The following is a 17,327-nucleotide window of genomic DNA, read 5'->3' as shown; positions in this document are numbered from 1 at the left end:
TTTCTTTTTATAAATACTTTAACCCCATTCATACGGGACTGATTTTCCAGCTTCATGTTACAAAGGTCAATGTGTCTCAGCTGGACCGTTTCCTGACTCCAAGTTCAGAAGCTTCTGGTGTGTAGACATTGTTTTCTTACAAGCTTTTTGTTTCTCTATTTTAGCCTTTAGGTATTTTGCTGGAATATTGCATTTCACATTGCCAGTTGATCCCTTGAAATTTATTTCTACATAGATGCTTCCTAAACTAATTCTCAGGATGAAAAGGGACTATTGAAGACTTTTCCTGCTTCAGTGAGTGAGGAGAAAATCTTGGAGGAAGAAATGAGTCACTGAAAAATGATTTATGAATCAGCTTAATATCTTCTTGATTTTATTTTTAAGATTCTTGCTTGGATAGCTATTAGGTTCTGGAGGAATGAAACAGGCAGGGGATAAATGGTCTGATACCAAACACAGGTCCTGGCATGAAATATGCTTTTAGTTCATGTTAAATAACTTGCTCGTACAGTGATATGTCAAATTTTTTTTCATGAAAACACAGTTTAGCTGATGTAACAGGGATATATGTGCCATATTTAGAGACTTTATGTCCCCAAATCATTTTATTTGCACTCTGTATTAAGTTATAGAAGATAAATTCATTAACTTATCAAATTCTTTGTATATCTGGTTAATTAAATGAGGAATACATGACTGACTTCTGATGCTCATCAGCAATAAACTCAGGCTTTTAAAAAGTGGCAACTGTTGTACATTTTTTCAAAAAGGAAAAGAATATATAACATTATTCTCTAACAGTAAAAAAGTGCTTTAAAACGTATTTGTACGTTCTCACGAATTGAATGGATTTTTTTTTTGTAGCTTTATTGAGGTGTAATTGACAAATAAATTGTAATACACTTAAAGTATACAATGTGATAATGGGATATGTGTATATATTGTGAAAGGATTCTCAAAATTAAGTTAATTAATACATTCTAGAAGGATTAGTTTTAGAGAATGAAACCAAGGAAAACCAAAACATGAGTTAAAATCACAAAATCACATGAATTATTTCTCTTTGTGTTGGTGCACGTATGACCAGGACTACACTGCTAATTTAGGCACACATTTTACAAGTGCAAAGGGGCACCAGGGAAAGAAATGTGAATTTGTTTTCTGTTATTGAAAAAAGTCAAGGTACACACCCAACAATGGTGTATCTTCATGTACATGATTATCTCAAGTACCTTGAATTGGGGATGACAGGGTTTTTAGTCTTTTTTTTTTTTTTTTACTTTAACTAAGAATGAAGCTACACTATTCAGTGTTTTGTTTAGCCAATCTCTCTTATTATCAAGATATTATATAACAGAATTTTTCCACTTTGTATGTAAAGAGAAATTGAAAATAATGTTCAAGCTAAAGTGCAAATTATGGCTAATAATAGCGTTAACTGGCAAATAAATTTAGTGAAATCTGTTCAATTTTTAAAAAGTAAACAAACATTTGCACATTCTGAATTTAAAAGGTCATCACTCAAATTTTTGACATTCTAATAACAGCTACTTTTTAGTGATGTTCATTTATTAACAATATATCAAAATGCTTCCCCTCCCCCCACCGACCCCAGTTGAAAATCTAGAAACTGGTGGTACTTGATGCTGTCCAGGTAATGTTGAAATCAATACCTGAACTTTAGCCACTAATCCAAGAAAAATTTTATGACATACTCCATATAGAGACTCACAGATAAAGTTTTCATCTTTCAAAAAGATCAGTAGTTACTCTTGATCAGATTTTGTTTTCTACATATATATCTAAAAAAAGAGTCCAAATTAACAATCTGAAGGATGAAGCATATCATTACACAGGGTTATAGAAACAGCTCTTGAAAACAAAGTCCAGCTCAATGCTATTTTGTTTAATACAAATGAAATGAATAGCTTCTAAGAATATTGCCCATAGCTGTTAAATTAAAACAAAACGAAATCAACCAAAAAAATGAACATGTGATACAGCTGCAAAAGACACAATACTGTTCTTATTTCATTGGTGCCTATACAATGGTGTTAGTATTACAGAGAGAAAAATTATAGCATAGTAGATTAACACGGGATTATTATTTTTTACTGCTCAGTGCAATGAGACACAGACTAAGGCATTAATAACTAGAAAATTTAAAGGTTTAATATACTTTATTTTGCACTCTATACTATAGAATGAAGACCTGATGATGTAATACAGCTAATAAATGACTGACAGAAAAACATATTAATACATATCTAAAATTTTATCATACAAACGTGCCAAGCAGGATCACTGCAAGTCGGGGAAAAAAATCAACCGTAGTTAATAACAAAGAATTACCCATGGAAGATCAAATAGCTTAATGTTTATTTTTTGAGAATGCATGTTCCTTTTGACAATAAAATAGCTCTTTTACTAATAGCAAAGTACACCCCAATTATGGAAGTTGGCAAGGTCATTAAATATTTCTGGGTAAAAAGGCAGAAGAAAGGACATAAAGTACATTTCTGCTTTCTTGTTCTAGACATTTAGCTCGCCCTTTCTTTCAACATGGCTTCTTGCTCTCTGGGAGGTGTTAGGCGGTAGAGCAAGGGATGCCATGTTGGCATCAGGACCATGTTGGCCACATCACACGGTCAGAAAGGGAAGGTGTGAACTGCAACAGAAGTTACAGTGCCTGACACGCTTTGCTTTTCAATGCTGACATGCAGAACAAAACGGTTGAAATTACTCTGGAGGAGCATTCACAGCTAGGTAACATAAAACTCGTATCTTGTGCATGCTAGGAGTGAAAGGCCCTCAAGAAAAGGAACAAAAGCCAAACTCAAAAGGAAAGGAAAAGAAAAGAAAAGTTACAGTGACCATTCCTGGGAACTTACTCAGAGTCTTTGTTCCATAACCGTCGTCACCTAATCCGGGGATGTCCTGCATGGAAGTCCCCAGAGAGAGCAATGAGAGAGGAAGAACAGCCACGGAAGAGGAAGGAAGAAGTCAGTGGAGTTGAAATGGATACTACCATGACAGACCATGTTGCCTAAGCAATCTGGATCCCACTCTCTCTTCTTTTGAAACGACTTTCACCCCAAACTCCCCGGGCTGAGACTCAAAGATTTGTAAAGCAACTCAAAAGATTGTTAGTTAAAAAAAAAATCAGAAGACTGTTATAAAAAAGAGGAAGATTCGCCAAAAGCCATTTTTGCCCACTGTTCATGTTGCCACAGAAATGTGCCACTTAGAGCAATGGTTCACTCCAAGTTTCAAAACAAATTCTTAGATTTAGTATCCACCAGGACAAGCCCGCTGCTCAGTAAGTGTTTAACACTGGCTGGGAGGAAGAGTGTAAACATGGTGCTAGCAATCAGTAGAGAGAATTTAATCACTCCCGATGAGCTAGAATTCCAAAACATACATGTGGCAATGGAATCTGGTATTTCTATTCAGAAAAGAATTCGTCTCAAGCCCTCAAGAGCTGTATGATAGAAGAGACAAACCCAGCCCTGGTCACAGAAAAATTCTGGTTGGAAGCAAAGTCCAAGCTTCCTGAAGTCCCTCTCCCATGCATTCTGCAAAGAAGAGCCACATCAAGGGAAGGATCCAGACTGCAGCCAAACACTGGTCACAGTAGTAAGCCCTGACCTGCCTGCCTGCCGTGTTTGTTTGCCTAGGCGTGTGGCGTGGGGGGAGCCTACATCATGCGTGTTGCCCGTGAAGAATATTTTTCTCTTGTGTTGCATGTGACATTCTCTTCGAGAATCTACTTACGTTCAGGATCACTGGTTTCCTGCTCACTCTGCTCCTTGTTCTTGTAGAATGGGAATTTTCGTGAAAAGATGAAGCTCTTTTTACGCTTGTCATTGAATGACTGTGAAGGAGAAAAGGCATGGGGCAAAAACAGGGGACGTCTAATTGTTGTCACACTCATGCTGACAAAACAACTAGTTTGTAAAAGCAGAGAGAGCTGTAGTGACGCAAGGGGATAGTCTAAAGAGGTGTCAGAGGGTCCTTAACAGTAGGTTTTATTTTCAAGGAGTTTAAATTCTGAATGATGACACTTTGGAAAAACTGCCTCCTAATGAAAAGACGGGTTGCAGGTAAATGATGATGGAGGAAAAGAGCCTCAAATTGGAAGCAGAAGACCAGGAGCCTCTGTCCTGGCTCTGCAATGGGCTAGCCCATCACCTTAGATGGGTAACTGAATCTCTCTAGACCTCAAAATCTTCTTCATCTGTATAATGCGGATAATGATAGCAGCTCTTAGGATGTGAGACTTAAGTAATGCGGGAGAAACAAAAGTGCTATACAAATGAGATCTTTATCGTCATCATTACTAGCAGGGAGAAAAGACTTTCTTAGAGATACTAGACACATCAGTGCCTGGACATCATTTCTAATAAGTTGCATTTGAGTTACTTCAGCTTGGACTTAATTGAAAACACACAGACAAGTGTGTGGATTTATGATATATGACAAATATAGTGTTACACATAGATATATGATAATTATTCTTTCAAAAGAGATTTTAAAGACATACGAGCCCCACGCCCTCATTTTGTAGACAGGGGGCTAGAGGCAACAGCAAAGCTGAGTCCCTTGCTGATATCACAGAGCTAGTTGGTGACAGCTAGGACACTGTCAACTAAAATCCGATATTGGAAAATAGTAACTTGATATTCACTCAGGCGAGGGAGAAATCATGGTCATTCATCTACATTCTGACATGATAAAAAATACTTTAAGAAGGACCCTTCTTAAAAATGTAAAATGAGGCTGAATTAAAAGTAATACAGATACACATAATAAAATAAATTTGAAGTTATTCATTTGCTTGCCTAGAAAACTCTTTAAGAAAATTTCATTTATTCCCACTCTTGCTGTTATGTAGAAGCTTTGTGGGGTTCTTCTTTGGGACATGTGTTCACCATCATTTTTACAAGCTGTAGGTGATGCAGGTCTTTGTAATTTCACGTTCACATATCATTTAAAAAAATGTTTCACCAGCTTGATTATCATCCTTATTTGACTGGCTTTGTGAGTCACTCTCCAAAGAGCGAGACTTGTTACCACGTAGGTATTAAAAGGAACGCGCCAAAGACTGCGAAGGTAATCTGGCAAGGGGTATTCTAAAATAGTTTTAGCAATGGCAGCTGGTAGTAATAAATGTAGGGACAACAGGGTGACTACTTGGAAGAAAAAGTACGTGTTGGGATGTATGTATTTTGGCCCATTGGTGGGAATTAGTTGCATGCCCTATTGATCTGAAGCTTGACTAAATAGTGTAAATGACTCATCTTCTTTGTATACTCATGAGCTCTCAAATATCCATTTTGGTAGTCATGTTTACTTAGGAAACATTAAAGTGCTAAAATTTTGGTGCTGTCATTCAGGAACTTGTTACTTTTTTGGGTGCTGGGAACTTCACCAAAATCAGTGGAGCTTAATTTTATGTTCCATTAAGAAAGCTTTAAGGAAAAACAATAAATCAAATACTTAAGAATTTTTGAAATTAGGGAACATGTTTTATACTTATTATGTCAAGTATTAGAAATACATTCTCAGGATAGAAAGAAGTATTGCTTCAGAATTTATTACTCTGCTGACAGCACTTAGGTTCCATATAGTTTTGCCATAATTTGTGTCCAAAGGATTTGTGTCCGAAGACAAGGCTGGGAACTCCCCCAGATTTTCCCAGCTAAAAAATGGCAAGTCCTTAAAGGAACATTAAACATTCTTGCATCACTCCAGTTTCATGCCACTTTTACATTTCAAGCATATTTAAACTTCAGTAACTGAAAATAAAAGAAAAAAATTATGTAAGAATTAATGACATGTGATATTGCAAGATATGTTAGACATTTAACTTCAACATCATGGATGGCTTGTCATGCAAAAAAAAAATATTTTACAGACTTTCATGCAAATACGAAACAATGCCCAAAGAAGTAAAGCCTGGGGCTAAAATGTAGACACAGATGGATAGTGTGGAGGCGTTTGAGCGCCAAAATGGGGCCACATGCAAACCACATCATTTAGCTTGTCTCATGGGGTCAAAGGAAATGAAAATGTGTTGTCTGTGATTAATTCTTTTCTCTTTTCAAAGCAAGGACTGTAATGTGTTAACATTTCCCAAGTATGAAAATGTTGTATATCATGAGTCACCTGATTGGGATATAATAATATTTAGCACCACATCTTAAAAGAACAGAAAAAACATAATAATTCCTCAAAATTAAATTATCTAATGCATTAGTCTTATTACCCACAGTCATTTTGTGTTAGAATTAGAGAGAAGGTAATAGAGTCATCGGTGGTTAAACCGACTTACATTTATGGATACAAAACCAAATCACAATTTCCATTCACACTCATAGACTTAAAAGTCACACATTTAGGGTCTTAGTTAAACATTTCAAATCCAAGAGGTTATATATGTGGTTTATAATGCTCTAACACTAGTCTTTATTTTTTATTAGACATGTATAATACCATTATATAAACTTCTGTTTCTGTTAATTTTTTTAACTTAAAAAAGGAAATTCTGTTACATGATTGTTAAGTGAGAATAATAAATTAGCACTTTTACTATTTATAGAACACATGGCTCTAAAGCAGCTGAAGGCTGGTTTGCATCTCTGTATATCATAGTTGGTCAATGCTATTTTTTTCTCTACATTGCAGTATCTTAAATCTCGATCTAATGCTTTCATGGCAGGAAACTTCTTTGAACAGAGACTTTGAAAATACCAATCACATGTGTAAAGTGGTAAGTTGGCATATCTAAGAATTCCATTTTAGAATTTGACCTGTGAAGTATTGAGTTCTTATGAACAAAAGTGATACAACAACAACTACAATTTATGGAGCACTTATTATGCTCCAGGGTTGTTCTAAAAGCTCTGCATGTGCTAATCTCCACACTAACTTCATGAGGTTGGTATCATCATTATTCTCATGTTGCAGAGGAGGAAAATGAAGTTTGCAAATCTTCTGTTACTTGTCCAGAGTCGCATAGTCAATGAGAGGTAAAGTCAGGATTTGAATTTGCAAATATTACTGATTTCCAAAATTGCTGTTCTTATGAGCCAGAAAACCTTCTGTAACTCAAGCCTGTTTCAAATTGATATTTAAAATTATTACCATTTGACTCTCATAATACTATAATTTGTCATCATTCCTATAGGTTCACTGCTTGGCAGTTATTTATTTAAGCCATCAGGTGCTACTGGATCCAACAATAGTTTCGTGGGTTATTCTGTTATTTTTTTTGGATACCCATTCATGTTTTGGAGGACTCTACGCTATTGTTCTTGTTCTTATGATAATGTAAAAAAATGAAATAAAAAAAGAATTTCAGTGGGACAAGCTATGAATGGCAATTTAAAAGTTGATTGTCCATAACAGGTAAATCTATAGAGACAAAGTAGATTAGTGGTTGGTTAGGGTTGGGGATGGGGTATACAGAGAGTGGGTAGTGAAAGCTGATGAATATGGTGTTAGTTTTAGGGGAGATGCAATGTTCTAAAATTAGATTGTGGTGATGGTTGCATAACCCTATGAATCTACTAAAAAACATTGAATTGTACACTTTAAGTGGGTGAATTGTATACTATGTGAATTATATCTCAATAAAGCCTTTAGAAAAAAGGAACCTCTCCCCAACCCCTACATCATGGAATGGGAGGAAACAAACACAGCATGTTTGAAATTTTATTTGGAGTGAATATTTCTTATCTTGAATTGAATGAGAGGAAAACACACTCCCCCAACCCTTGCAATCAATCTGATACACATGCCTTGTTTATCTGATTCTGCTCTTCCTCTGTTAAATGAATACCTTTCATGTTGTGACAGACATTAGAGCAGCCATACAAGGAGTCAGCATATTATCACTGTCACTTAAATATCTCTAAGTTGTTAGGTCAAGTGGCATGAAACTGCCCAGCATGACCCTAAGTTGTAATGGCATTGCTGAAAGAAAGAAAGGAAAAAAACCCCAAAAAACTCAAATTGCTCCTTCTTCCACTTGAATCCCATGTTCTTACAGGCACATGAGTGAATTGACATATTTTTTATTCTTTTCATCCAGAAAACTTTAAAACTAGGGGCATGTTTCAGTTTCTCTTCTCATCTTCCTGTTCTAATTTTTCAAATCTCAAATGTTTCCTAGCTCTAAAATGTTGCCTTTGTGATATGAATGTTCCCCAGGAAGAATTTAGATTTAAATTTATACGGAGCCCAGATACACGCTTTTTGTGGCCTCCTTATCTTTTATAAATGCTTCTTTCCTCTTAATTCATTCTTGTCTTCCCTCCTCTAAGATAACTGTATTCCCTTTGGAAAACTGTTACTATAAATTTGGGCCATCATTTTGTATTACATATGTATCCTGGTTTTGTACAGAAACGAGAACTGTATATAACAAAAGAGGCTCAAGAATGAGTAAGAATGAAACAAATAGGCTGTTAAAGGAAAGCCAAGAGTTGGCTTTAGATACAGCTGTTCCCAGAAATGTGTCTATATGGATGTACGCATACATATGTGTGTCTATAATATTGTCCAATTCAAAAAGGGTTCCATTTTCAATCCTAATGAATTAATGGATCTAGGCATTGAGCATCAATAGCTGGTAACATCACACACGTAAATAAAAGACAACCAGATGATATATGCTTCCTGAAGGGAGAACAAAATACTACTACAGAGTAGTTTTATAAATCTCTATTCTCAGAAGAAAAGAAACCAAAACAAAACCCTTCTCTCCCCAGTGAATCTGAATATAATTCAACCTTTCATCCAACTACCAGTTTATAGAAATAAAGAGACAGAGAAACGTGATAGATTACGCTATCAGGAAAATCTGGAACAAATTCTATAAAACAAATGGCCTGGTTTCTTAAACACAAAAATTGAAAGAAAACGAAAAATAATGGAAGGAAAACATATAAATCAGAAGAGACTTAGGATGGATCAACTACAACAGATTTCATTCTGGCTTAAACAAACACATTTTAAAACAAAACAAAACAAAACAAAACAACAAAAAAGCAATTATTGTATTTATGAGTCAATTTGAGACCTGAAAAAAGACAGGATATTTGTTAATTCAGTAATTGGTAAATTTTATGTGTGATAATGGCATTGTGGTCATGCCATATTGATATATTTACAGTTGAAATGATTTGACACACTGCATTTGCTTCAGAAAATATGAGAGGACCATAATATTGTGAGTACCCTCATAATATATTCTAAAGATAGAATTAAGAGTGAGCTACAACTGTAGGGTGGAGGAAGGAGAGGAAGAATCATATGATGGTGAATAGTAATTAAAGGCATCCAATATGAACTTATGATTTTCCAAAAAACTTTATTTCCTCTCTTTGTCCACAAAAGGAGCCTAGATGTAATGATACTCTAGGAGCAAAAAGCACACTTGGTCCTCAGATTTTGATTCCTAAATAAGGAAGTTTTTGTTTCCCCAAAAAAGGAACTAATTTTTTTTTTTGAAGAAATGGTTTATTCCATCAGCAGGGAAAGTATAAGGTGAGTCTGAAACACTTTGTTGGATTAGAAAGTAAGAAGTACTAAACATAAACACAAAATCAATACAAAGTTTAAAAAACCTAAAACTAATGATGCCATGTCAAAAGGACACCTAAGTCAGTTTAAAAGGATCACACCAGTGAAATCTAGACAATTTGAATATTAAAATGAATAGTAACAGGAATGGAGTACTACACATTGAATTAAAAAAGAAATTCATGAGTCCAGGCAAATTACCCAAAATATCTAAATTAACTAATCCAAAATGAGAAGGAAAAGAAAGTTCTTTGTTATAGTAGAATAGAATGACAGCTATAGAAGGAATGGTAAAGTCATAAAATCACCATTTTTCAGCTACTGTAATAATTGATTCAGGCAAGAATCATCCACGGTTGACTATTAATTGAAAATTTTTTGAGGAACATGATATTTATCTCCTCACAGGTATTTGGTTATGAAAGAGGTGAGTAAAGGTGCCTTTCTAGTAGAGTTATCTGGCAGATATCACCTTAACCAAGTGATCAAACTTAGCATCACCAAAAAGTGAGATAACCTGACACCATGTGCCTCCTGATGGAAAGCACTGAGATGTATGCAATATCACTGATGTAGCATTCCTGCCAATAATGCATTAGAGGGAACTAACCATGAAGAAATAATCCAAAAAAATTAAAATTAAGAGACATCCTCTTAAAATGCTAGTATCTTGAAAAACATGTAGACCTAAGGAACCATTCCAGATTAAAGGACATTAACGAAGTGTGGCCCTGGATTAAATTCTGGATCATAACAATAACTAAAATGATTGTAATTTTACAAATATACATGAGAATATATAAAACAAGACTGTTCATGGTTTGTTAATTGTTGAAGGTGAGTAATAGGTACAAGAGGTTCATAATTATATTCTTCCTATGTATTTATATGGAATAATGAACTTTGATTCATAACTTATGCCACACACAAAAATTCTCTAGAGATGAATTGCAGACCCAATTCTAAAATCTTAAATTATAAAATTTTTAGAAGAAAATATAGAACATATTTGTAATTTGAGATAGGCAAAAATCCCTTGGATATAACATAAAAGCACAAATGATAACAAAAAAATGATAAATTAGATTTCATCATAGTTAACAACTTCTGCTATTCAAAAGAGGTCATTAAGAAAGTGAAAAGACAATCCACAAATGGGGAAAAAATATTTACAATACATATACCCGACAAAGGATTTTTATTCTGAATATTTAAAAACTCCTACAACTGAACAATAAAAAGAAAAAAACATCCAATAGAAAATGGGCAAAAGACTTGATAGGATACTTAACATAAGGTATACAACTGGTCAAAAACATATGAAAAACATCCTTAGCCATCAGAGCAAAGCAAATTAAAGCCAAAGCAAGATACCATCTCATACCCACTAGAGTGGATAATATTAAAAAGACTAACCATATTAAGTGTTGGTAAGGATGTGAAGCAAGTAGAACTCTCTTAAAAATTGTTGGTGGGAATGTAAAATGGTATAGTCACTTTGGAAAATAGTTTGGCAGTTTCTTATAAAGTTAGTCATATAGCTAACCTATGATTCAGAAATTCACCCATAGATATTTACTCAAGAGAAAAACATATGTCCACAAAAGGCATGTACAAGAATATTTATATTGACCCCAAACAAGAAACAACCCTAATATCCACCAACAGGGGAAGTCATAAACTGAGGTATACTCATACACACAATATATTGTTATTGCTACAAAACAATAAAGAAGATTGAACTACTTCACCAATAAAAAGCAACAACATCGATGAATCTCAAAAGCATTATGCTGAGTGATAGAAGGCAGACACAAAAGAGTACTTATGTATGACTTCATTGATAAGAAGTTCCAGAACAGGCAAACTGTGATGATAGAATTCGAGTCAGTGGTTGTGGAAGTATGAACTATGTCTTTATCCATCTATCTTTATCATGGTTAGAACCAGAACCATGACACTTACCCAAAATATATTTTTAACCTAGGCTACTCTCTTAAATATATAGAGATATATCAACTATCTCTTGACCCAGGTGGTAGTTATGGGGACACTTTCCCCTTTACCCTTCTCATGAATAACTGGTCACAGTGAATGCCACTCTGATCTTAGAACACATACCATATCATTTTTGTTTCTGTATCTCCAGGATCTAGCTCATAGTAGGTACCCAATAAATATTCATCAAATGAATGTATGAACCAAAGTTTTGAGTGATGACTCCCATTGGTAATATGGGGAGAAACTTCTGGCAAAAAAAGGAGAGGGAGGAGAAGCAGGAGTAGGAGCAGGAGGAACAACAAATATCTGGAAAAAGGTCGGGGGAGAAATAATGGAAGGATAAGGCCATAGTCAAATGAATGATATTTGAATTTTTTGCATTTCTCTGCAGTTATTATCTCTTAGAATTTGTTTTTCTCATGAATTTCATCACATAATTCTATGCTCTATAATCTGATTTACTTTTATTTGCTGTTTATTACTAGTAATAAAAATGTGGTGGCTCAGCTATTCATATGTTTGCATTTTTGCATAGTATTACATTTTTAGCTCTATGGTCCATAATTGAATAAATAGAAATTTTAAAGGATTTTAGTAGTATTAATACCTTCAATAAAATTTACCATTTGATTTTTCTTTTCTAACTTTTCCTCTTAAGTTTTATTCCTTTTCCTAACTAATAGGCTAGTTTGTTAAAAATACTTTTTCTACCAACAAATTAAGTATGTCTCCTTTAGAAAAATTTAAAAGGAAATAGAGAGAAAAAGTTACTTGTCATCTCATTATGAGAAACAAATCACTTTTAACATTATTGTTTCTTTGTTTTTGAAGAAATTATTCTGCTTAACTTTAGTTGTATGATATGGTCTACAGAATTTTAAATTGATTTGTTTTTATTAGCTACGATAACATACAGTAAAGTCTTATGGGAAAGTGTTTTGAAATTTAGCTGTATGACCTTAGCAATGCTATTTAATCTATGGGTCTCAGTTCTGAGTATTTAAATGCGATAATGTGATATGCTCTTATTATAGTGCCTGACACTTAGTAAAGCTCACTAAATGGGAGTCAATTATTTTAATGAGGACAGAAGCAACTTCCCATATTGTTAAGGAGTCTTTGGAAGCATCAGCTTTAATGAATGTATAACAATGGAAAGACAGTAGAAATTAATAACAAAAAGAAATTTAGGAAATCCCCAAACATGTGAAAATTAAAAACAAAAGAAAACAGAACAACAGTACTCTTCTAACTAGCCAAAAGGTCAAGAAAGAAATTACAAGGGAACTAGAAAATATTTTTATTTTTATATTTTTAATTTTCATTTATTTAGGGAGATATATATAGAGAGAGATAGAGAGACAGAGTATGGGGGAGGGGCAGAGAGAGAGGAGGGAGAGATCCCATGCAGGCTCTGAGGAGACAGTGCAGAACCTGAAGCGGGGTTTGATCTCATGAACCATCATGACCTGAGCTGAAATAAGGAGCAGACGCTTAACTGACTGAGCCACTGAGATGCCCCAGAAAATAGTTTTAAATGAATGAGAATAAAGAGACAAGATATGAAAATTTATGGGTTGCCACTAAAGCAGTACTTAAGAGGGAAATTTATAGCTATCCTGAGATCAAGAGTTGCATGCTCTACTGACTAAGCCAGCCAGGCTCCCCATAATAGCATTTTCTAAAAACTAACATTTGTTAAATGTTAACCTACATGGCAGGTACTTCTTTAAAAAATGTTTTTTAAATATTTATTTATCTTTGAGAGAGAGGCAGAGTGCCAAGCGGGGGAGGGGCAGAGAGAGACACCAGAATCCGAAACAGGGTCCAGGCTCTGAGCTGTTAGCACGGAGCCTGACAAGGGGCTCTAACTCATGGACTGAAAGATCATGACCTGAGTCGAAGTTGGATGTGCAATCGACTGAGTCACCCAGGCACCCCATGGCGGGTACTTTTATAAATGATTTACATGGATTCCCATTCTAAGTGCTTTACACATATCATGAACTCCTATTTAGTGGCTTCAAATTGTGCCTACACTTTATATATAAGGAAATTGAAGTATAGAGAGGTTGGTCATTTGCTCCAGGGTTTACACAGCTATGATTGATGAGCAAAGTTTCATTCCCAAGCAGTTAGCTCCAGAGTTGAGTTTTTCACTACTATGTAACAATGCCTTTCCTATCACTGCAAAGATTCCAAGAATTCATTCCACTCTGCTTCAGGATATGGTTACGGTCACGGTCATGGTAAGCATTGCTGAGGACTTCTGCAGGCAAACTATTTTCTGTGGAATTTTATACTTTATTTCTGAAAACAAATTTCTGTTGCTTTATTCTTTTCAAATGGCTCAGGCAATTTCTGTGATGGGTCCACTAGGGGCTTTGATAACAGTGAATGTTTTGTAGTAGTATAAAGTATTATGTTCATTTGCAGGGACCACATCACTCCTCAGTTTAATTTCTTCATTCTCAGGAATGCCAGTTCTTCTGCAACTTCCCCAAGGCTCCTCTCCTTTGTGGTAATCCCTTAGGTCAGTCTTCACTAGCTGGTTCTACACACTTACGCTGAAGGTGATATGATCCCAGGAGGCCAGCAGGAAAGCTGTAAGCTGATTTACCCTACCTGGGTGAGGAGAAACCCCATTTTAGCAGGATGGAGTCACAGGGGGCTGGGGGTTAGAACTCTCACTGGCAGTTAGGTAGTGTGTTAGAGGAGTGGAAAGGTGTTTCTGTCTGGGGCACTTTTGTTCGGCCCACACAGAGCCTTCCATCTACACATTTCCTTTGAGGTGCACTTCATATGCTATATGCTAGTGGACTGTGTTTTCTAAGACAGGTAGCACTCGTGAGGGGAGGGGATCGTAGTTCCAATGTGAGAGATATGCGTGGCCCAAGGATTTCTCAGTAATACATTTTTTTGGGGAAAGAAAAATTGAACACTGCTTGCTACACTTCACATAGTAGCTGATAAAATTGCAGATTTCCACTTGGTGAGGATCTGAATTTCTCTAAGATTTTAGAGTGCACAGATAAAAGCCATGAAACACACACACACACACACACACACACACACACCTCAAGGGAATAAAAACACCTTAAAAACCCCCAACACTTCTATTTACAAACACTCTCACACTCTCTCCCTCTCCCTTCCCCCACCCTCCCCACAAACCTTTCCTATTCATGTTCACTGACAGCCAAGCAGGTTCATTGTTATTTCTATAGGAAACACCAGGTGAGTCTGTCACTGTAACTGATTGTGACTTTAAAACCAAAGAGCATGTTTATTGTGCTTAGGGAAGAATTCTTCTCCTCAGCTTTCTCCATAAACTTGGCAATCATCCTTCATTCCTTACTTACACATTTCTGTCACTTCTTCTCCATTCTTCTTGCTACTGTCCTGGCTCAAGGGCAAGAGTATTTTCACCTTGTTTGGACATACCATTCACATAGCAGTTGTGTTCTGCTTGTGAGAAAATGCATTTGCATCACATAGCACAGTGCCAGGAAATTCTCATTTCAGGGGCTGGAGAGTGTCAGTCCTGGTAGGAGATCCTACATTTGACAGCAGTATCCATTACTTGAAGACTCCAAAGGAGTGGGATACCAATACCTCCACCATGGGCTATTGTAGTGTTGAATACAACCAGGTATGTATGGGCTTAGCCATGGTAAGTGTTCAATAAATGATAATTATTTTTTGTTCCAAAAGCATTTATTGTTTTTGCCAAATACTATATTCAGGCATCCAATGGCAAAAGGGTCTGGGAAAGGGAATTGCAAAAGCTCACTTTATCAGGCTTGCTCTTGCTGAATGGTATGTGGGATGAGTGTTGTCCCCCAGGTGTGTCCCTTCTGTGGCAATATGGCTACAATATGGAATATGGCCATATGTGGCTATAATTGGGAACACAAAATGAAGAGCTCACAGTTTAAGAAAATCATTACCAAGTTGTGTTATAATTGCTACCATGGAGGTGTATATAAGAGGGCACTGAGGAGGGAGCTAGGATCACTGGGGAAGCTGGAGAAGGCCCAGGGGCACCGCTTTTAGTGGGATTTAAAGAATGAATAGGAGACTGCAGGTGGAGCTAGATAGCAAAGCTCGGTTCAGGCAGAGGAAAGTCCTGCCCAACAGGGGGCGCAAAAGCCACCTGGTTTCCCCTCCACTCTTCCCTAACCCTATGAAGCTTTCTGGATGGAGTGTAGGATTTAGAGGAGAGTGGGGATCAGACAAATGGTGGGAAAGATGCTCAAGAGGCAGGTCTGGCCTGCACTGAACCCCTCAGTTACACCCAGTGCTACTGAATGTTTGCTTGCGTTCAAGAAGTAAGCAAGCAATAACTGATCAGTATAAATCATTCTACAGAAATCACATATTGAGTTCAGAATGATTCTTTTATCACTTTATCAGCAACTTCAAGTATTAGGATTACAAACGTTAAAGAAGGAGAATTTTGCAGCTGACAGAGAAGTTGCAGAATCTCCCCATCAAAGTCTTATGCATTTTCATCACAGGGGAGATCCTACTATTAAATGAAAAAGAAATAAAGAAAGCTTATTCCTTGGGTTTCTCAGTGCACAGTATATTAAAAATAGCATAATTCAGTTTGTATGGGGGATAGAGAGAGGTGTTGCTCTAGGCACATATCTGCACAAAATGCCAAGGGAGTACAGCTGAGCATTGCTTAGGGAGGCAGGCAAGGAAAACTGTCGAGACTGAATTCAGCCACAGAGGGCATCTGTCCTGTGGTAACCCAGCTCCATAATCATTCAGTCAGCAACTCCTGGGGGGTCTGAGCTAGGGGTAGGTAAAAGGTGAGGAGTGAGGGCCAGCCTGGGCCCTCATTGGTTTTGCAGTGGGTATCCCTTAGAGAGACAGTGGTGTGAGAACCGAGTCTTGACGTCACACCCAGCCCAGACAACTCAAAAGAAATGTCCATATCGCAGCCACTACCAGGTTTACACAGCAGGTGAAGATTTAGTGTTACTGAAGCATCACCAACGACATCGACATTATGATTTTGAATTTTGTTGTTGTAATATATAAGTACTAAATATATATAATTTAAATTTTTTCTTAATGTTTATTTATTTTTGAGAAAGAGAGAGAGAGAGGGAGAGAGAGAGAGCAAGCAGGGTAGGGGCAGAGAGAGAGGGAGACACAGAATCCAAATCAGGCTCCAGGCTCTGAGCTGTCAGCACAGAGCCTGACGCAGGGTTCAAACTCACAAATTGCGAGATCATGACCTGAATCAAAGTTGGGCGCTTAACCAACTGAGCCACACAGGTGCTCTTAAATATATATAATCTAATTTGTAAATTTATTTTAATTATAGATGATAAGAGCTATAAGCATATGGTGTTTTTACTTAATTTTGTTTATATATATTTAGGAAAAATTATCATAAAAAGACTTAGTCAACACTAGGGGAGACCAGAAGGATTATTTTCTTTAAAAGAGGCCCTTTTAGGGGCACCTGGGTGGCTCAGTGGTTTAAGCATCTGACTTTTGAGTTTGGCTCAGATCATGATCTTACAGTTTGTGAGTTCAAGCCCCGTGTCAGGTTCTGTGCTGAGTATGGGATTCTCTCTTTCTCTCCCTCTGCCCCTCCCTCACCTCTCTCTCTCTCAAAATAAATAAACTTAAAAAAAAGAGGTCCTTATGTAGTCCTCATCTAATAGGGTTGTTGTGAGGAATGAATGAAAAAAGTCCTTACAATTTATTTACCAAAA

At 36.4% G+C, this 17,327-nt stretch overlaps 1 protein-coding gene across 27 annotated transcripts in view; it reads right to left on the bottom strand.

Moving 5' to 3' along the window:
- Positions 1-17,327, bottom strand: part of DLG2 (discs large MAGUK scaffold protein 2) — a 2,054,427-nt gene that overhangs the window by 26,979 nt on the left and 2,010,121 nt on the right. For 16 of the 27 annotated variants that reach the window (XM_023239374.2, XM_045039809.1, XM_045039811.1 and 13 more), the window contains one exon: positions 3,775-3,874. In XM_023239374.2, the coding sequence (XP_023095142.1) occupies positions 3,775-3,874 (100 nt within the window). Of the gene's footprint in view, positions 1-2,891; positions 2,938-3,774; positions 3,875-17,327 lie in introns of all 27 variants that reach the window. The other 11 variants (XM_045039812.1, XM_045039813.1, XM_045039817.1 and 8 more) reach the window with 1 other exon arrangement.

Source organism: Felis catus, chromosome D1 (genome assembly GCF_018350175.1).
Source record: "Felis catus isolate Fca126 chromosome D1, F.catus_Fca126_mat1.0, whole genome shotgun sequence".
Lineage (NCBI taxonomy): Eukaryota > Metazoa > Chordata > Mammalia > Carnivora > Felidae > Felis > Felis catus.
This window is presented reverse-complemented; position numbering and strand designations above follow the sequence as displayed.